The following is a 22792-nucleotide window of genomic DNA, read 5'->3' as shown; positions in this document are numbered from 1 at the left end:
TCAAGTTTTTTAAAGTGTTCACACCTCTCAGCAATCACAGGACTATTAGAAAATCACCAAGGATACAGAAGAACTCAACAACGCTGTCAACAAACAGAATCTACTAGACAATCTATAGAACACTCCATACAACAACAGCAGAATACACATTTTTTTCAAGAGCCCATGGAACATTCACCAAGACAGACCATCTTGGGTCATAAAACAAACCTCAGTATATCTAAAAACAGATTATGTTCCTTGACCCTAATGGAATCAAAAGAGAAATCAAAACAGAAAGATAATGAGAAAATGTCCAAATTAAACACCACAGTCGAAATAATCCATGGGTTAAAGAGGAAGTCTCAAAGGAAAAAAAAAAACTTAGGACTGAATGAAAGTGAAAATATCAATATTCGTAGGATGATGTTAAAGCGGTGTTGAGAGGGAAATCTGTAGCACTAAATCCTTACATTAAAAAAGAAGAACGATCTTAAATCAATATTTAAAGATCCTATTTTAAGAAACTAGAAAAAGAAGAACAAAATAAAGAAAAAGCAAACAGAAGAAAAGAAATAATAAAGATAAGAGCAGAGAAAATCAAGGAAATAAAAAGCTGGTTCTTTGAAAAGATCAGTAAAATTGATAAACCTCTACCAAGACTGACAAACACAAAAAGAAAGAAGACACAATTGCCAATATCGGGAATGAAGCAGAGGACACAACTCCAGACTCTAAAGCTATAAAACGGGTAATAAGGAAATACTACAAACTATGCAAATAAATTTGACAACTTAAATGAAATGGAACAATTCCTCAAAAACCATAAACTTCCAAAATTCACCCAATGTGAGACAGTTAATCTGAATAATTCTATGACTATTAAAGAAATTTAATCCATAATTAAAAAGCTTCTGAAAAAGAAATCTCCAGGCCCAGACGGTTTCACTGGAGAATTTTACCAGACATTTAAAAGGAAAAATAACAATTTCTAACCAATCTCTTCCAGAAATGAAGAGGAGGAAACAGTTCCCAAGTCATTTTATGAGGCCAGAACTACCTCAATACGAAATGCAAAGTCCAAAAAAAGAAAACTGAAGGCAAATATTCCTCATAAATATGGTCATAAAAATCCTCAACGAAATACTAGCAAACCAAATCCATCAATCTATAAAAAGAATTATTCACCATGACCAAATGGGATTTATTTCAGGAACGCAAGGATGATTCAACATTGGAAGATCAAGCAATGCAATTCATCATATCAGCAGGCTAAAGAAGAAAAATCACATGATCATATCAATTGATGAAGAAAAAGCATTTGACAAAGTTCAACACCCACGAGTGATAAAAACTCCCAGCAGATTAGGAATATTGCGGGGACAGAGCTTCCTCAAGTCAACAAAGAGTATCTATTAAAAAACCTACAGCTAACATCTGTAAGGTTTTCACTGGCTAATTTTTTTTGGAAGTAGATCACTAGGTCCTTCTTTCTAGTCTGTTTTAGTCTGGAAGCTCTGCTGAAACCTATCTACCATCAGTGACTCTGCTGGCATTTGAAATATTGGTGGCATAGCTTCCAGTATCACAGCAACACTCAAGCCACCACAGTACGACAAACTGATGGACAAGTGATGGCAGATAAATAGAGAAAATACTGAACTTGTCAAGGATTTCATTTTACTTGGATCCGCAATTAACACCCATGGAAGCAGCAGTCAAGAAATCAAACGACATGTTGCACTGGGCAAATCTGCTGCAAAAGACCTCTTTAAAGTGTTAAAAAACAAAGACGTCACTTTGAGGACTAAGGTACGCCTGACTCAAGCCATGGTATTTTTAACTAACTCATATGCATGCTAAAACTGGGCAATGAAGAAGGAAGACCAAAGAAGAATTGATGCCTTTGAATTAGGGTGTTGGCAAGAATACTGAATATACTGTGGACTGCCAAAAGAATGAACAAATCTGTCTGGGAAGAAGTACAGCCAGAATGCTCCTTAGAAGCGAGGATGGCAAGACTTTGCCTCGTATACTGTGGACATGTTATCAGGAGGGACCAGTCCCTGGAGAAGGACATCATGCTTGATAAAGCAGAGTGTCAGTGTAAAAGAGGAGGGCCCCAAATGAGATAGACTGACAGTGGCTGCAACAATGCACTCAAACATAGCAACCACTGTGAGTATGCCGCAGGACCAGGCAGCGTTTCGTTCTGTTGTATCTAGGGCATATTGGAAACAATTTGACGGCCACTAACAACAACACAGCTACCATCATGCTTACTGGTGAAAGAATGAATGCTTTCCCCCTAAGACTGTGAACAGTGCAAGGGTGTCTACTCTTATTATTCTTAGTCGATATAATATTTGAAGTCCTAGCCAGTGCAATAAGGCAAGAAAAGGAAGTAAAATGTGTATATAAGCTAAAAAAGGAAGAAATTAAACTCTCCCTATTTGTAGAGGACATGATTGTCTATGTAAAAAATCCCAAGAAATCTACGGAAAAAAAAAAAAAAAACCTCTTACAACTAATAAGTAAGTTCAGCAAGATCACAAAATTGAGATCCAGAAAACAAAGATCAATTGTACTACTATATACTAGCAATGAACATGCAGAAATTGAAATTAAAAACACAGTATTTACAATTGCTCCAAAAAAGTGAAATCTCTAGGTATTAATCTAAAAGAATATGTACATGATCTATACACTGAAAATTCAAAACACTGATGAGAGAAATCAAAGATCTAAATACATGTAAATGGAGAGACATACTGTGCTCACAGACTGGAGGACTCAGTACAGAAAAGACATCAATAAATCTACAGGTTTAATGCAATTCCTTTTACTCTTGCATACCTTTTAGTGTCTTCCCTTACCTTGATTATGCTGTGCTGACTTCCTCCAGGTTTAATGCAATTCCTACCAAAATTCTAGCAAAAACTTTTTGTAGATATAGACAAACCTATTCTATAATTTAAATGGAAAGACAAAGGAACTGGAATAACTAAAACAATTTTTAAAAAGAGGAATAAAGCAGGAGGAATTGCTCTACTTGAAGTGAAAACTTACTATATATAGCTATCTATCACCCGTCTGTTTGTCACACTGTGGTGGCTTGTGTTTTGCTGTGATGCTGGAAGCTATAACACAAGTATTTCAAACACCAGCAGGGTCACCGATGGAAAGGGTTCAGTGGAGCTTCCAGACTAAGACAGACTAGGAAGAAAGGCCTTGCAATTTACTTTTGAAAAGTATCCAATGAAAACCCTGTAGACAACAATACAATACTGTCTGATATAATGCTGGAAGATGAGCCCTCTAGGTTGAAAGGAATTTAAAATACACAGCGGCCACAATAATGGGCATAAGCACACCAATGGCTGTGAAGATGGTGAAGGATCAGGCAACATTTTGTTCTGTTGTACGTGCGGTTGCCATGAGTTGGAGTCAACTCGATGACAACTAACAATATATAGCATAGCAATCAAGACAGAGGGGTAAAACAATTCAATAGGGGAAGTCTTTTCACCAAATTGTGCTGGACATCCACAGGCAAAAAAAATGAATCTTAGCTTAAACCTTATACAAAAACTAATTCTGAGCAGTTCATTCATTGATTTAAATGTAAAACTTATAAAACTTTTGGAAGAAAATACAGAAGAAAATCTTCACGATTTAGGACTAGCTGAAAAGTTCTTAGACATGAAACCAAAAGTACAAACCATGGAAGAGAAAATTGGTAACTTGAACTTCATCAAAATGAAAAACTTTTATATTGTGAAAGACCCTGTTAGGAGGATGAAAAGACAAACTATGAACTGGGAGATAACATTTGCACAATATGTATCAGATAAGAGCTGTGTCTAGAATATATGAAGAATTCTCAAAAATCAAAAGTAATAAAACAAACAATTCAATTATTAAATGGGCAAAAGACATGAACAGAGATTTCAACGAAGCTGGGATATTAATGGCATATAAGCACAAGAAAAGATGTTTGATGTCATGAGCTAATAAAAGACTGACTTTTTTCACTAAGTATAACGCACTTGAAATCCATCCAGGTTGTAGCATACAGCATTAATTCCTTTTTATCGCTGAGTAGGAATCCATTGTATGGCTGACCTAGAGTTTGTTTAACCATTCATGCATTAAAGGGTATTTGGGTTGTTTTCAGTTTTTTGCTGTTATGATAAAGCTGCTATGATCCATGTACAGGTTTTTCTGTGGACAGAGTTTTATTTCTCTGGGATAAATGCCCAAAAGGCAGATTGCTGAATCTGATAGAAAGTGCCTGTTTAACTTTGTAAGAAACTGCCAAACTATTTTTCATAGTGGCTCTACTATTTTACCAGGAGCTCTGGTGGTACAATGGTTAAAGCACTCAACTGCTAATGGAAAGGTCAGTGGTTCAAACCCACTTGCCGCTCTGCAAAACAAAGATGTGGCAGTCTGCTTTCATAAAGATTTACTGCCTTGGAAACCCTGTGGGGCAGTTCTACTCTGTCCTACAGGGTGCTATGAGTCAGAATTGATTCAAAGCAATGGATTTGGTGGGAGGCATTTTACTAGCAATGTATTAAAAAAACCAAACGAAACCCATTGCTGTCAAGTCAATTCCAATTCATAGTGGCCCTATAGGACAGAGTAGAACTGTTCCATAGAGTTTTCAAGGAGCACCTGGTGGATTTGAACTGCCGACCTTTTGCTTAGCAGCCGAGCTCTCAACCGCTACGCAACCAGGGTCTCCCAGCAATGTATGAGAGATCCAATTTCTCTGTATCCTAACATTTCATATTTTCACTATTTCTTAGCCATGTAGTGATATGTCACTGTGGTTTTAATTTGTGTCACAGTGGTTAAGTTCTTGGCTGCTAACTGAAAGGTCGGCGGTTTGAACCCATCAGCTGCTCCACAGGAAAAAGATGTGGCAGTCAGTTTCTGTAAAGACTTACAGCCCTGGAAGCACTATGGTGGGAATCCTACTCTGTCCTATAGGGTTGCTATGAGTGGGAATCTACTCGGCAGCAATGGTTTTTTTAATTAGCTCATGACACTGAAGAGAGAAGAGGAGGTCAGAGAAGCAGTTTGGGGCTGGAGTGTGCAGACTACACTGGAGAGTACAGACTTTATTCTAGGAGCATGGCCACTGGAGGATTTTAAGTGTGGAGTAATGCAATCTGATTTACATAAAAAAAAATCACTTTGTTAAAGCCTGAAGAAATGGTAGGGGGTCATCAACTTCCTCCCACAGGCAGACAAGTTGGTAGACTACTATAATGGGGTGGGGGTGGGGGGTTGGATGTCATGGTGACAGTGAACATGGACAGAAGTAGGCAGATTGGGCACAGATTTTGAAGACATGCTTGGCAGGACTTGCTATTGAATATGGGAAGAAGGGAGTGGGAGAGAGAAACCAAGGATGGCTCCTGCTGATTTGACTCAAGCAAATCTACCAAGATGTGGAAAGAGTAGGAAACAGGAGTTCTGTCTTGGACCAATGAAGTTTCAGATGCCTATTAGATATCCAAGTGGAAAAGTGACACATGGTAGACATTTGATATCTATTTTTAATAGCCACCACTTTGAGGATGAGATTCGCCTACAAATCAAACACACAATAGAGCACTCCAAATGTGACCAAATTTAGTTCCTGCTTCCAAGGTTACAGAAAGACAAACATGAAATAACAAGTGGTTGAAATGACCAGAGATCTCAGTTTATTTGTTGAAATATGTCATTTCTGGCTGCCACTGATGTGCCCTGACCCAGATTTTTAATATGAAACCCAGATTTTTAATACGAAAGTGTTGACTTTGTCAGAAATTTTTGGCAAGTGCTGTCAACTCAATTCAAGTCTTCACTCCACTTCTCTAGCCTTATACACTGGAGGGATTAGATGCCAAAATGTGGTGAACAAGAACGCACCAAATCACACTTTCACTCAAAGACAGTCGAATGTCATATATGTGGCTACTGGAAGCCAAATGTTTTGGGCAATGATACACAGTTTAATATCCTTTATCTTTTTTTTTTTTAAATTCATATTTATTGAGATGTAGTTTATATACAACTTACCCCTTTCAGTGTACCCGTCTATGAACTCTGACAAATGCATACAGTCAAGTCAGCACCACCACAGTCACGATACAGAACAACTCCTCTCCCAAAACAGTTCCTTCCTTTCCTTCTGTGGTCAGCCCCTCCCCCCACCTCCAGATCCTGGCAACCACTGATGTGTTTTCAGCCCCATTATCTCCTTAAACTGAAGATCAGTCTTATGAACTATGACTTTTATTCACAGATGCCTGGCAAAGCCCTATAAAAAGAAAACTTTCTTGAAAAAATATGATGTGTGAAATGTTAGACCACCTAAAAAGTATTTAATGATCTTGTAAAAGAAGAAATCACCGGTTCTAATAACTGCTAAGGATTAGGTGCAGGCCTCCAAACAGTGTTTATAATTTTTTCTCTAAGAAAGGTTTTTCATCTAATAATTGACTTGGAAAAAAAAACAAGCATGGATTTTAATATCAACTCAATAAACACATTCATACAATTTTCCCTCAAAATAATAGGTTCTCATCTCATCCAAAGAGTCAACTGAGACATAAAACAGTACATTTTCTCACCATGGTTTTTATATATAATTTGCTATAGTAGGAAACTGGTAAATTTGAATTCAATTAATTTTCCAAGTCAATTCCATTTTTGATGACAGTGGTAACGGCTAAGTAAATCTACTTCTTGTTTTGTAAGCCTACTTCTTTAGCAGTACTATTCCCTCTTATTTTTGTTTTCCATTTTGAGTTTTAAAAATATTTTTGACAAATACAGATTTCATGTTGAAATTTGTACTACTATTATTATTTAATTAGGTCAATCTGTGCTATAATTTGGAGCCCTGGTGGCTCAGTGGTTAAGAGCTTGGCTGCTAACCAAGGGGCTGGCAGTTGGAATCCACCAGCAGCTCCTTGGAAACCCTACAGGATAGTTCTACTCTGTCCTATAGGGTCGCTATGAGTCAGAATCAACTCGACGGTGACGAGTTTGGTTTGGTTTGGTTGGGTGCTATATTTACTAGGAAAGCAAGTACTTAACTTAAGTTGCTGGGGTATATTTCCATTTTATATTATCTATTATTAAGGGCCAGTGATGTTTCATACAGCAAAAAAAGTAATTTATTAATTGGTTCTTAGTCTGAAAGAATGAACAAAGTTTCCACAGTGTGAGTCAAAAATGGTGGCACACAGTTCAGTGGGTAAGTCTTTGGGCTTTGGAATCAGAGAGACCTGGGTTCTAATTCCAGCTTTGCTATTTATTGGTTGTGCAAACTCTGAGGGTAAGCACTTCATGTCTCAGAGCCTTAGGTTCCTCATCCATAAAACGTGAATAGCAGTCTTACCAATCTCACACAGTTGAATACAAAGTACTTAGTTCCAGGTCTGGCACATATAAGTGCTCAATAAATGTTAGCTGTTATATACAACCTACCATGTACTATGGTGGCTTGCATATTGCTGTGATGCTGGAAATTTTGCCACTGGTATTTCAAATACCAGCATGGTCACCCGTGGTAGAGAGGTTTCAGGAGAGATTCCAGGGTAGGACAGACAAGGATGAGGGCTTGGCGGTCTACTCCTGAAAAAATTGGCCAGTGAAAACCTTATGAATTAATTACAGTGGAACATTGTCTCATACAGTGCCGGAAAATGAGCCCCTCAGGTTGGAAGGCACTCAAAAGACGACTGGGGGAGAGCTGCCTCCTCAAAGTAGAGTCCACCTTAATGATGTGGATGGAGTCAAGCTTTTGGGACCTTCATTTGCTGATGTGGCATGACTCAAAACGAGAACAGCTGCAAACATCCATTAATAACTGGAATGTGGAATGTATGAAGTACGAATCTAGGAAAACTTGAACTCATCAAAAATGAAATGGAACACATAAATATCGACATCCTAGACTCAAGGGCACTGGGTACTGGGTAGGCATCAGTGAGCTGAAATGGACTGGTATTTGCTGTTTTGAACCAGGCAATCATATGGTCTACTATGCCAGGAAAGACAAATTGAAGAGGAATGGCGTCATGTTCATCATCAAAAAAAAAACATTTCAAGATCTATCCTGAAATACAGTGCTGTCAGTGCTAGGATAATATCCATACACCTTCAGGGAAGACCAGTTAATATGACTATTATTCAAATTTACGCACCAACCACTAAAGCCAAAGATGAAGAAATTGAAGATTTTTAACAACTTCTGCAGTCTAAAATTGATCAAACATGCAATCAAGACGCATTGATAATTACTAGTGATTGGAATGTGAAAGTTGGAAACGAAGGATTCAGTAGTTGGAAACTACGGCCTTAGTGATAGAAACGATGCCAGAGATCACATAATAGAATTTTGTAAGACCAACGACTTCTTCATTACAAATACCTTTTTTCCAACATCATAAATGGCGACTAAACACATGGACCTCACCAGATGAATACACAGGAATCAAACTGACAATATCTATGGAAAGAAACAATGGTGAAGCTTATCATCAGTCAGAACAAGGCCAGGGGCCGACTGCAGAACAGATCATCAATTGCTCCTATGCAAGTTTGAGTTGAAGGCAAAGAAAATTAGAGCAAGTCCACAAAAGCCAAAATCCATCTTCAGTATATTCCACCTGAATTTAGGACCATCTCAGGAACAGATCTAACACACTGAACACTAATGGCCACACACCAGACAAGCTGCAGAATGACATCATACATGGAGAAAGCAAGAGATCATCAAAAAGACAGGAAAGAAAGAAAAGATCAAAATGAATGTCAGAAGAGACTCTGAAACTTGCTCTTGAATGTACAGTAGCTAAAGCGAAAGGAAGAAATGATAAAGTAAGAGAGCTGAGCAGATTTCAAAGGGTGGCTTGAGAACACAAAGTAAATTATCATACTGAAATGTGCAAAGATCTGGAGTTAGAAAACCAAAAGGGAAGGACACACTCAGCATTTCTCAAGCTGAAAGAACTGAAGAAAAAATTCAGGCCTTGAGTTACAATATTGAAGGATTCTATGGGGAAAATACTGAATGAAGCAGGAAGCATCACAAGAAGATGGAAGAATACAGAGTTACTGTATCAAGAAAAATTGATCGATGTTCAACCATTTCCGGAGGTAGCATATGATCAGGAAAGGTGGTACTGAAGAAAGAGGTGTAAGCTGCACTGAAGGCACCGGTGAAAAGCAAGACTCCAGGAATTGAGGGAATACCATCCAAGATGTTTCAGCTAGAGGTGCTCACTCGCCTATGTCAAGAAGTTTCCTGGGCAACCGACTGGATGAGATCCATGTTTGTGCCGATTACAAAGAAAGGTGACCCAACTGAATGTGGAAATTATTGAACAATATTATTAATATCACATGCAAGTAAAATTATGCTGAATACCATACAAAAGCAGTTACAGTAGGACATCAACAGGCAACTTCCAGAAATTTAAGCCGGATTCTAAAGAAGACATGGAACGAGGGATATCACCGCTGATGTCAGATGGATCTTGACTGAAACCCACTGCCGTTGAGTCGATTCTAACTTATAGCGACCCTACAGAACATAGTAAAACTGCCCCATAGAGTTTCCAAAGAGTGCCTGGTGGATTCGAACTGTCAACCTTTTGGTTAACTGCCGTAGCACTTAACCAGTACGCCACCATGGCTAAAAGAAATTACCAGAAAAATGTTTATGTGTGTTTCATTGACTACGTAAAGGCATTCACCTGCGTGGATCATAACAAATTATGAATAACACTGTGAAGAATGGGAATTTCAGAACACTTGATTTTGCTCATGATGAACCTGTACATAGATCAAAAGGCAGTTGTTCGAACGGAACAAGGGGACTGTGTGGTTTAAAGTCAGAAAACGTGTGCGTCGGGGTTGTATCCTTTCACCATACTTATTCAATCTGTATGCTGAGCAAATAATCCAAGAAGCTGGACTTTATGAAGAAGAACGGGGCATCAGGATTGGAGGAAGACTCATAAACAACCTGCGACATGCAAATGACACAACTTGCTTGCTGAAAGTAGCGAGGACTTGAAGCACTTACTGATGAAGATCAAAGATTACAGCCTTCAGCATAGATTATATCTCAACATAAAAAAAACAAAAATCCTCATGACTGGACCAATAAGCAACATTATGATAAACGGAGAAAAGATTTATGTTGTCAAGAATTTCATTTTATTTGGAGCCACAATCAATGCCCATGGAAGCAGCAGCCAAGAAATCAAACCACGTACTGTATTAGGCAAACCTACTGCAAAAGACCTCTTTAAAGTGTTAAAAAAAATTTTTTTTTTTCATATGCATGCAAAACCTGTGCAATGGTGTAAGGAAGACTGAAGAAGAATTGACGCCTTTGAATGATGGTGTTGGCAGAGGATATTGAATACTCCGTGGAGTGCCAGAAGAATGAAGAAATCTGTTTTGCAAAAAGCACAACCTGAATGCTCGTTGGAAGTGAGGATGGCGAGACTTCGTCTCACTCACTTTGGACACATTATCAGGAGGGGCCAGTCCTTGGAGAAGGACATTTTGCTTGGTAAAGTAAAAAAAAAAAGGTCTGCAAAAAGAGGACGCCCCCCACAACAAAATGGACTGACACAGTGGTTGCAACAATGGGCTCAAGCACAGCAATGATTGTAAGGATGGCACAGGACCAGGCAGTGTTTCATTCCATCGTACACAGGGCCGATATGAGTCAGAACTGACTTGACGGCACCTAATAATAATTCTGTACAACACAGATTTTCCATTTCAAAACCATTAAAATGTTCAATTATTTAGCACTCACTCCAGAACAATAAGGAAAGCACCTTTATTTATATTTTACAAAAGACAAAGTGAGGGACAGAGACAGCTGAATGGATGGGCAGACTTACTAACTCAGGTGCACACAGTTAAAGGGAAGAAGAAAGGTACCTGGCTGTTCAGACATCTCAGCTGATTTCAGTCCTGTCACTGCTATCCTTTCTAAGAGTAGGTTATTCTTTCACTTTTTTAAAGGAGTAAAGATGGAATAGTGCTTTGTGATAAAAATCTTAAGATTTTTTTCTCTTTAAAAGGGGATTTTCATTAAGTAGGAGTTCATTTTGTGAAGCCAACCTTATCAACGGAGCCGATCAAATGATGTTCAGGTTTGAAATTTTTTTTTAACTAACTTAGTTTAAAATGGAAATAATTATTACGTCCTCCCCCACTTATTCCTTTAGAAACTTAACGGGTTTCTTCTCCCCACTTTTTACAAGCAAATTCTTGATACTCATAAAATTTTAGACTAAGTAGAAAACAGAGAGAACATATAGCCCCATCCTCTTGTTTTAAGGTGAAAAATTGAAGCCCAGAAAGGAACTGACTAAAATAAAATAAAACAAAAGCAAGCGTGGGACTGGAACCAAGCGTCCTGTGCCCAGATGGTTAATCTCTCCACTATCAAGGATATCAAACACTTGGGCCAGGCAGACATCATCCATCGCATTGGGATTTCCTTCTGAGCCTCAACACCTTGAAGGCCTACTGTTGCCACACTGAAACTTGCTGTTGCCAGTCAGGGTGACCAGGTCTCTGTAGTGATTTAACAAATGTAAGCCCCAAATTTCCAATTTAAAATGCTGTTATGGATTGACTTGTGTCCCCCCAAAGTATCTGTTGTAAATTCTAACCTCTATACCTGTGATTCTAATCTCATATGGGAGTGAGTTTTGTTATGTTAATGAGGCAGTATTAGTGTAAGGTGTGTCTTAAATCATTGTCTTTCGAGCTATGAAAAGAGCAGACTAAGCAAGGAAACAGAGATGGGAGAAGACAGATGCTACACCACATGAAGATCTCTAAGGAACCAAGGAACAAGGACCGTCTCCCAGAGCCAAATGAGAAAGAAAGCCTTCCCCTAGGGCCGGGGATCTGATTTTGGACTTCTAGCATAATTTTGTAGAAAGCAAATTTCTGTTTGTTAAAGCCACCCACTTGTGGTATTTCTGTTGTAGCGGCACTACATAACGAAGACATATGCTTAAGTTACCCTTCTATTTGTTTCTTGTGTTTTAGAAGTAACTAAGTTAAAGCTTTTCAGGGCATTAATGACCTTTTAGGGAAACATCTGAGTTCCATACACTAAAAAATGTGATTGGAGTACTGTGAGATAAGCTTATTTTGTCAAAAATTTCAAAAGAAATTTAAGCAAAATTAATCCATGGTAATAGAAATCTGAATGTGGTTGCTTGGGGGCAAGGGCAGGTGGTAGAAGAAAACTTCTGGGGTGATGGAAATGTTATGTCTTGACAGGGAGATGTGGGCCAAACCATAAGGTTTGTGCATTTCATTGTACGCAAATAATATCTGTTAAAAACAATCTAAACTACTCATGTAGAAAATTCAGAATTTAAAATTCTCTTCCAAGAGGGACTGCAATCCAGTTGATGAAAGGCAAAGACCAAATCAACAGAGATCTTTCAAAATCATTGAGCCTAAATGCGTTTCTGTTTAACTATTCATGACAGTAACATACACTGTGCCAGAACTCATGAATTTGGAAAGCAAGTAAAGAGTTTCCTTTCAGGCTGTGCCTGTTAAGGGATTCTGCCTTAAATAGGAATGAGGGTATGATTTAAGAGTTGTGTGTACTACTGTGATAACATATCCACTGACCTGCACTGTCCACCAGCAGTGTGTTTGGAATTGAATAATAGAAATTCATTCTTACAAACTACAGAGAACTTAAAACCTTTACAGATGGGGAAGGTAAAGGTGCTGTTAAAACCTGAGTGTGTGTAATGTTCTGCCCACTGCATGCCATATTTGGTTAACAGACTTGACAAAAACAAAAAAGACCTCTGAAAAGGAACAAAGAATTGGTTCTTTTCTGGCTGATGAGCACACGATGTCAGCTCAGGGCCCACGGGTGGAATGGTGCACAAATTGGTGAAAAATATGGCAGTGTTAGTGCCTATCACCACAAAACTAAGGGGAGAGAGGGACAAATTTGGAGCTCATGTTATATAGCTAGGAAGGGAAGGCAAATTTCTCACCTTTTTCAGCAAAGTGCATTCAAAAGATAATTTTGTAACACACAGGTTGTCCCCAACTTACGACATATTCAAGTTATAATGAACCATGCTTACAACCGCCTTTTTTTTTGTACATCTTATTGTTAGCAATATGCACTACACATAACGTTGCAGCACATAATTTGCTGATGTCATCGTATCTGTAAGTTTATACATAATGTTTCCAACCCCTAAAGACAAAGTTCGGATTTATAAAGACACTAATGATAAAAGGCAATGATAGTGAAACTGAAAAAAAAATAAAATTAGGTGTTCGACATGTCAGAATCGACTTACGACGGAGTCGTAGGAACAGAACCTAGTCATAAGTTGGGGACTACCTATTCAGTAAAGGGTCTAGTACAACATCCGACACACTGGTACACGGTAGCTGTTAAAGAGAACAATATATCCTGTTACTGACAAGGGAACCCTAGGAGGGACCCTTCCCTCTCCTTAGTGACAGTCTTACGTACCAAATCCGGCTTCAGCCTGAAAGTCAGGGGGAAGGAGTGCAGCATGGAGTAGAAGGTGGTGAGCACCGTGGAGAGCCAGGACTGCCGCACCTCACGGCTTCTGGGAATTCGGTGAGTGGTATACTACAAGGAAATATTAAAAATCCAAATCAACTGGGCACCAAGGTTAAACATAGTAACAACGTTTGTAGAAAGAGAAAATGCTTATTATCATTTTTTTAATTTTATTGTGGGGAAATATATGTAACAAAGGTTTGCCATCATAACCATTTTTTAGGACACAATTCAGTGACATCAATTGCCTTCACCATGCTGTGCTACTATCACCACTATTCATTTCCAACGGTTTTACGGCACCCAAACAGAAATCCAGCGCTGCTTCAGCAGTAACTCTCATTACTTCCTCCCCCAGCCCCTGGTATCAACTAGTAAACTTTTGTCTCCATGCATTTGCCTATTCTAAATGTTTCATATAAGAAGGATCATACAATATTTGTCTTTTTACATCTGACTAATTTCAAAGAGCATGTTTTCGAGGCTCACTCACGTCATAATATGTATCAGATTTATTCTTATGGCTGAATAATACTCCATTTTATGTACATACCACATTTTATTTATCCATTAGTCTGCTAATGGACACTTGGGTTGTTTCTACCTTTGCTATTGTGAATAATGTTGCAATGAACATTGGTTACATTGGAGTCTTTTTTAATTCTAACCTCTTTTAAATTAGAGTTATAAAGTCTATTTCATGCCTTTACTTTTTTAAAACTGTGAACATGTAACTTCGTAAAGAAATAACAAACAATTGTTTCCAGGTTATATTTGAACAGAGTGTTCCGAGGAACTGAAGAGGTGATCAGTTAGACTCTGCCTCTGGAAGCCCTGCTTCTCTAATTCCATCTCAGCTCCAGGAAGCTAACACCCAACACTGGTAAGGCCTATACAAGGCTGTCTGAGCTAGAGATAGCTTTCCTAGGACTGGATATGGAAGAAAAATCTAATCTTATTCCACAAGAATGGAGAAGTGGAGAAAATGGGTTTAGGAAGTCCCTAGTTCATTCTCAGGAAAAGAATGTAAACAAATGGGGCCATCCCCTGGGGTGGAAGCTAAGGGGCCTCCAAGATGTAAACTGGAAAAACAGACCTGAGGGTTAGAAAACAATAATGGTGACTAAAGTTTGAAGACCTCTGTTATGACTTCTGAGACCAACCTCCTAGCTTCCAAATCAGATGCTTGGCTGGGGAGGGGAAGTTTCCATTCCACTTGTGGGCTACAGCTAACTGGGCCAACAAATATGTCTGCAGTGACCAATCCCCTGGTTTGCAGAGGACGGTCCCAATTTCCAGCTACTGCCCCAGTGTAATTATTAATAGTGTCCCCTTTCCTTTTCAGAAGTATATGGCTACCCATAGGGTAGGGTAGTGAGTAGCTTCTTGCGAGTCAGAGGGAAGGGTATTTATTCAGAACTGCCCAAGCCAATGTGATAGAAGAATCTGCGCTAAGGTCAAGGATGAGAGTTTAAGTGGTAGCTGGGAAGAAAGCCAATGTCTTGGTTATCTAGTGCTGCTACAACAGAAATACCAAGAACAGACGGCTTTAACAAATAAAAGTTTATTCTCTCACTGTCTAGGAGGCTAGAAGTCCGAATTCAGGATGCTAGCTCCAGGTGAAGGCTTGCTCTGTGTCAGCTCCGGAGAAAGGTCCTTGTCATCAATCTTCCCCTGGTCTAGGAGCTTCTCTGTGCAGGAACCCCAGGTCCAAAAGACATGATCTGCTCCTGGCGCTGCTTTCTCCGTAGTATGAGGTCCCCCTGTCTCTCTGCTTGCTTCTCTCTTTTATATCTCAAAAGAGATTGGCTTAAATTGTAGATTAATCTTTTAGATTGAATCTACCTAACTGCCGCTAATCCCATCTCATTAATATCATAGAGAGAGGATTTACAACGCATAGGAAAATCACATCAGATGACAAAATGGTGGACAATCACACAATACTGGAAATCATGACCTAGCCAAGTTGACAGATATTTTGGAGGGACACAATTCAATCCATGACAGCCAAGCTGAAAGACCTTGTAGTGAGATAAATATGAAAACAGTAGGGCATGACCAGCAGGGGGTGGGATCAGAAATGAGCTAGGCAAGGGGTCAGGGCTGGCAGGGGACAGAAGAGTCCATATGGCACCACTCTATGGCTTATAGCTCTACGCTACAGAGGCCTCCACCTCCAAATTCTATCCAAATCTTCCCCACATTATCATTTTGTGATAAAAATTTCAGGCTACCGGAAGTTCTACCAAAAAGAGATCTCACTAAATACAAATCTCTACCCAGCCATCCCCTGCCATTACAGTAAAATAGTTCTCAGAGGTGCCTTTCCTGACAGGGCTTTCTAAAATACTACTCTACCCCCCAACAGATATGTACACTCTTCTCTCCCCATCACCAAGTTCGCTTTATGTTTCAAAACAGCATTTAACCCTATTACTGGTATGTTATATAATTTATTTATTATGTGTTGACCCATTAGAATATTAATTGTTCAGGGAGGCCAGGGCCTTTAACCACTGCGATCTCAGTGCTTCTAAGATTTATAGTGCTCAAGAAATAAATGATTCAATATGTCATCAACATAGTAATACAAATTAATTCAATCAGTTTACCCTCTTCCTATCACCTAGCTGAGACCTACTTAGACTAAGAATATAGAAAGAATACAAAGGAAGCAATATCAGAGTATATAATTAGGGGCTTCTTTATAAGTGTCACTCAGTAAATGGGTTGAATTGAATGAAAATCCTGGGGTTAAATGGGGAAAGTCCTGAGCTGAGTAGGGAGTTGGGAATTTACAAATAGCCAGAGCCAGGCAACATCAAGCCTTAAGGGATTGGGGGTAAGTAGAAGGGAGGGAAATGAGAAGGAACCGAAGATAACCTCCCTCCCTACTCAGTTGGAATCGACTCGACAGGACTGGGTTTTTTCGCTACCCCAACAATCCGTCCTAGGTAGACAGCCTAGACTTCTCTCTGTGAAACTGACCATTCACAAGGGCCTCACAGAACTTCTCAGCCTTTGTAGCTCCTCTCACCAGAAAATAGGTCCGCGAGAGAGAAGCGTCCTGAGGCTTTGAAGAACAGGAGCAAAGGAAAAGGGAGCCTGCTAGGTTAGAGCAAGCATAGTATCCCATTCTGCATGGAAAACTCCTGAAGACCTCTCTGCCCCATTGTTTCCATATTATACCTACTATGATAATAGCACCACTTTTTTTTATGCAGGCTTGCAGTCAACGTGGGGCCACCCTGGTGGGTACAGGGCATCAGATTAGCTGTGTTTAACACACAGACGTTGGGTGCTAGGGTATCTGCCTGTCCTGTGTAGCTAAAAGGAAACAATGAGAGCCAGATCATGGCAAAAACTTAGGGTTTTTATTATTTTACACAGTTTTGGAAAATAATCAATACACAAAGAAGTCAGTGAAGAAAAATATCAATGCGAGACTTGTATTTTAGTCTTGAAAGTTCTTTTGAAAACAAAAGAATGGAACTGAGGTTCAGAGAGCTACAGTTCAGTCCTGGCCATGACCTTTGGCTGAGAATTCCCTGGGGATTGTAGGATCTGGAGATCCAAATGAAATTCAAATCATTATAGACATATTATTTTTGTTAGTCTATACATTTGCCTTGAGGCAACTGTCCCCTCACCCTCTTTATGTTCTGCTAATGGAACGCAGAACATAAATGATGCCCCAGCTCATCATTTTACCATCATCACCACCCTTCTCCATGTACCCCTTTCACTTCCACCCCAAACCCAGTGTTTATTCAGGAGTGTCCACTTGACCCAAGGAGGGATGACGTTTTTCTGGGGTTCTTACAGAGACCCAGGGAAAGAATCTCTTCCTTTGAGGGTCCTGTGGGCTGGTAAACTGGCTCTCAATTCATTCTGGTGGGGTGGAGAAATATATATATATATACATATTTTTTTTTTTTAGTACCCTCTATATTTATTTTTTATTCACTAGGTGGAGCCCTGGTGGCACCGAGGCTAAGAGCTCTGCTGCTAACCAAAAGGTGGCAGTTCAAATTCATCAGCTGCTTCTTGGAAACCCCATGAGGGAGCTCTACTCTGTCCTACAGAGTTGCTATGAGTCGCAATCGACTTGACAGCAATGGGTTATTCACTACATGTCTCTGAGTGGTGCAAATGGTTAACGTGCTCAGCTGTGAACTGAAAGGCTGGAAGTTCGAGTCCACCCAGAGGTACCTCAGAAGAAAGGCCTGTTGGTGTACTTCCAAAAGGTCACCAAAAAAAACAAAACCAAACCAAACCTAGTCCCGTTGAGTTGATTCCGACTCATAGCAACTCCATAGGACAGAGTAGAACTGCCCCGTAGAGTTTCCAAGGAGCGCCTGGTGGATTCGAACTGCTGACTCTTTTTGGTTAGCAGCCGTAGCACTTAACCACTACGCCACCGGGGTTTCCCCAAAAGATCATAGCCATTGAAAACCCTATAGAGCATAGTTCTACTCTGACGCACATAGGGTTGCCATAGTTGGAATCAACTCAGTGGCAACTGGTTTTTTTTTTTTTTTTTCCCTATCCACTTGGCTTTTCTACAAGGACTCTGTCTTAGGCTGGGTTCTCTACAGAAGCAAATCCAGTGAAGCATAGAGAGAGAGAGAGAGAGAGAGAGAGAGAGAGAGAGAGGATAAAAGCCACATCCCCAAGGAAACGCCCCTTACAAATGACAGACTGATCACATCAGATCACATTATAGAGGATGACTACATCATTACAAAACTGCCAAATTACATCATTACATAACTATCAAACTATATCATTACATAACTGCCAAACCACTGAGAATCATGGCCCAGCCAAGTTGACATACAACCATCACAGACTGAAAACTGAACCATCATATTCTCCACCAAAGCATGCTGCTCCTTCTGCATACCCAGGCCAGAAATTGACGGTCAAATGAACAGTAGGGTCTATCACAAACAGATGCGCCTGCATAGACACGAAGACAAATGTTGATGGCAGGGAGGGTGGGGGGCTGCCCCATGTTTTCTTCTACTGAAACGTCCACAAATATTTCATATCTGTCCACTTATTCCCAGCGCCCCTGCTTCTCCCACGGTCTAAGTCATCACCATCTCTTAACTAGTCTTTTTGCTTTTCTTCTTGCTCCCCCACAATTCATTCTCTACACAGCCAGAGTTATCATTTTATACTGTAAACTGGATCTTTCTTTTCATTCTCCTGCTTTAAACCTTCAAAGGCTTTCCATCGCACTTGGGACAAAATCCAAACTCCTTACAGTAGCCCACAACGTCCCATGTAATCAGGTGCTGGCCTATTTCTCTGTCACTCTGCTCCTTGCTCACACACTCCAGTCACATTGATTTGCTTCTATTCTTTAAATATACCAAACTCATTCCCTCCTGAAGGCCTTCTCTGTTCATTCAGGCCGGTCTGGTTTGCTCCCAGATTGTCTCGTAACTCTAGCTTCTTCTGGCAAATCAGGTCTTAGCTTTAACATTATCTCCTCAGACAGAAGATGGTGCTCCTCCCAATCCCTAATGCTTTTTACCTCATGCTTTCTGTCTGTCTAGGCTCTCTGATTAAGGAGGAGCAGTGGCCATGTCCTTTAACACTCTGGAGGCCCATAGAGCCTCCCAATGCTCCCTGCACACACTTGAATGACGTATATTCCCCCAGTATATGGCCACTCTCCACCACACCTTCTTATTTTACTGTCTTCACAGCAATTACCAGTACCTTGAATTAGCTTGTTCGCTATTTGCTTGGTTGACTGTTATCTGTCTCTCGAAAATGCAAGCTCCATGAGAGAAACAGATTTCGTCTTTTTGACTGTGCCCAGTGCCTAGAACGGTGCATAGCACATTACCGGTGCTCAGTAAATACCTGTAGGACAGATAAATGATTATTGTTACTGTCTCTAGAAGCCCAGTCTGTGGTTCATACTGGGGGATGGTGATGGGCAAGAGCTGACTCTCACCTCATATCGGAACTATAAGAAACCAACTAATCCAGCCTCCTGGCTTAAAAAATGAGGAATCAGGAATCCAGAGACATCTGGAACTTTCCCAAGGTACCAGAGGCAGTAAGTGCCAGTGCCAGGACCTGAATCCACGTCTCCAGTGTCCTGAAATATGCCACTGACTCATCTTTGTGTGGGTCCTTCTTGGATCTCTGTGTCTCACTGCTGAGAGCTACCTTCCCCAGTACACAATGAGATGAACCAGCTTCCTAGGGAGCTGGGTTCCCTGCCTCCTGTTGCTTTTAAGTATAGCCAACTACCTACCCTGGCCCATTTCTTTTTTCCTTCCTTGTTTTTCAACTCACCTACCCCTATCTTCAGCCTCAAACCCATACAGCCTGTTGTCTCTTGCTGGCTATTTGGGAACTGAGCTCCCTGCCTCCTCATGGCCACTGTCTTTGGTGCCCTGTTTTGCCCTAGAGGTTTGGCTCACCAGCCCCATCTACTACTGCTACCAATGGCTCTCTCCCCATCCCTGACACTTTTGGGGGAAAGAAGCAGAATAAGGTCATAAAGGCTTAGAAATTTCCAGACTTTTCTATCGAGCCTTAGGCCTCAACACCCTCCTGACAAGTTCTGTTGTTCTGTTATTCCCCCTGCCTGGCAGCCAACTAGGTTATGCACTCCTAGAAAGGATGTCTTAGTTGTACCCTATCTTGCCACGCAGTTCAATGTGTACATCCTGCAGTTTATGCATATTTTAAGACATGATCCAGTCTCTTTCACACAAATGGCAGAAATATAAAAGCCATGTAAGTGAGACTCTTTCTCTTTCATTTTCTCCCTACCATGCAGAAAAAAAGCTGTATCTTAGTGAAACATGCCTTCTATACTAGCTGGTTAAGGAGGGGCAGGGGCCACATCCTATAATTCTCCACACGCCCACAGAGCCTCCCAGTGCTCCCTGCACACACTTGACTGATGCATAACCAAATGTATAGTGGCAAGACAGACAAGAAAAGTGGAACGTTGGAGAGTAAAAAAATAAAGTGGATTTTTCAGTCATCTAGTTTGTCTGAAAGTATGTGAAACACTGAGTTAAAATACTAATAGTATATGACTATTTCTAACTTTCAAAGTATCTTCCAGAATTACATCACTGCTAAAAACCACAAACATATCTGGCTTTAGATTTGTGACAAACTAAATAGAAGTTTATAGTGATTTAGATGGAAATAATTCTACCAAGGAATCCAGATGGCATCCTAAACCACAACAGAGCAGACCAAGGGGTATATGAAGTCATTCTTTGCTGTTACCACACTCTGAAATGTACGATTATTTAATGAATGCCACACTATTGCAGAACCTTGGAAACAAGACAAAATTAAAATGTCAAAATATCATTCAACAAAAAATGGTTTTAGTTTTCTTTCACAAGAGCTTTTTAATAATGCAAAGTATAAGATGTATACATTTTTAAAAAGTATGTTGGATGGTTCTACCAATCATTCTGAAATCAAGATGACCCCATAATTTACCGCAAAATTCTTTTATAACATATGGATGTCTTTCATGTATCTGGCAGATACTCAGCTCATAGAAGCTGAGGAAGAAGTGTCGGGAAGTGACATCTAAGTGAGGGAGCAGTGGGTTCCAGACTGGACGCTACTGATAACCAGTTCTGTGACCTTGGCAAGCCAACCTCTCTGGGCCTTAGTCTTCCGCTGTGAAATGAGGAGGCCTGGCTGAGATCCAATCAGCCGCTGTGGGGTCGATTCCGGCTTACAGCGACCCCATGTGTGTTGGAGTAGAACCATGCTCTGTAGGATTTTCAGTGGCTGATTTTTGGAAATAAATCACCAGGACTTTCTTCCAAGATGCCTCTGGGTAGGCTTGAACCTCTAATCTTTCTGTTAGCAGCCAAGTGCATTAAGCATTTGCACTACCCAGGGGCTGAGATCAGGGACCCTCAATTAGCCACCATGATTCTACAATGGCTCTCAAGTCTGGCTTGTCAAAGACAAGTGAGGCTGTCATTCCAGGTCTGCCCCACTTTTCACTTTACCTTGAGAAGCCCCCTCCTTGTGGTGGTCTCTGGCTTCAGGGAATTAATATGATAGTTTGTTCCTGAAACAATTATGGAACACTGGCCCAAAAGATTTCTAAAGTCCATAATAATGGACATTTATTGTCCTTTCTAGCCTTTATTGCTTCCTTCTTTTACCAACAACGCCCCAATTTTTCTTTGGGTAACTTGCTTCTCTCATATTCTCAGCCACATGGTTTTTGGTGGGAATTCACTAACATCCCTGTTTCCTCTACCCCCAACTTCTATCTTCAAGGGTAGGTCTGGAACAGGGAAGCATTGTGGAACAACTGTCACCCCTGACCACAGTGATCGGCTGAGAGAAGGGCATGTAACTCAACTGGAGACCATGAGGCAGGAGATGTGAGCTGGGGCTTCTGGGAAAAAGAAGCTTCATCTCTCTCCCATGTGCTGTAAGAGGGTCTCTTCTTCCTCAGACAGTCTAATGCCTAATGAGCACCTACCAGTTGACAGGAACTAGGCTAGGAGCACAAGAGTGAATAAGATACTATAAGGAAACCACCACAGTCTGGCAGAAAAACAAAGGTAAACTAATCATTGTAATCAATTGGTAAGTAAGACATAATTGTTAAATATAATGTTAGCAACAAGTAAGAAATAATTAACTATAGTTTGATAAGCTAAGCCAGGCTTCATGGAAGAGATAATTTGATTTGGTTCGTGACGGATATGGAATTTACCAGGTACAGTGTGGGGGCAGGGAAAGGTGGGGAGTTTTCTAGGCAGAGAAGGAAGCATGTTCAGAGCAGAGAGGCATGGTTGGAATGTTTGGGAAACTATATCTTTGGCCTATAGGGAGCAAGGCAGAGTACAGAAGAAAATGGAGTTGGGTAGGGCCTTTGTAGCCATGCCAAGGTGTATACATTTGAATCTAAAGGCAATGGGAAGCCATCGAAGAATGTTAAAAAGGAGGAAACTGAAGAGAAAATTCAAGCCTCAAGTTATAATACTGGAGGATTCTATGGCCAAAAAGTTGAATAGCACAGGAAGCTTCATAAGAAGATGAAAGGAATACAGAGCCACTGGTCAATGTTCAACCATTTCAGGAGGTGGCATACGACCAAGAAGCACTGATACTAAAGGAAGAAGTTCAAGCTGTGCTGAAGGCGCTGGAAAA

The 22792-nt window shown here is 40.3% G+C and overlaps 1 protein-coding gene across 3 annotated transcripts in view; it reads right to left on the bottom strand.

Annotated features, from left to right (window-relative positions):
* The window catches only part of LOC100660224 (ALG14 UDP-N-acetylglucosaminyltransferase subunit), a 126509-nt gene that overhangs the window by 53564 nt on the left and 50153 nt on the right, over positions 1-22792 (bottom strand). For 2 of the 3 annotated variants that reach the window (XM_023558393.2, XM_010598088.3), the window contains exon 3: positions 13553-13675. The exons of the other annotated variant lie outside the window; for it this stretch is intronic. In XM_023558393.2, the coding sequence (XP_023414161.1) occupies positions 13553-13675 (123 nt within the window). The remainder of the gene's footprint in view (positions 1-13552; positions 13676-22792) is intronic. 3 annotated transcript variants of the gene reach the window in all.

The sequence above is a fragment of the Loxodonta africana genome, chromosome 3, assembly GCF_030014295.1.
Source record: "Loxodonta africana isolate mLoxAfr1 chromosome 3, mLoxAfr1.hap2, whole genome shotgun sequence".
Lineage (NCBI taxonomy): Eukaryota > Metazoa > Chordata > Mammalia > Proboscidea > Elephantidae > Loxodonta > Loxodonta africana.
The sequence above is the reverse complement of the archived record's forward strand: the minus strand, read 5'-3'. Positions and strand labels throughout refer to the sequence as shown.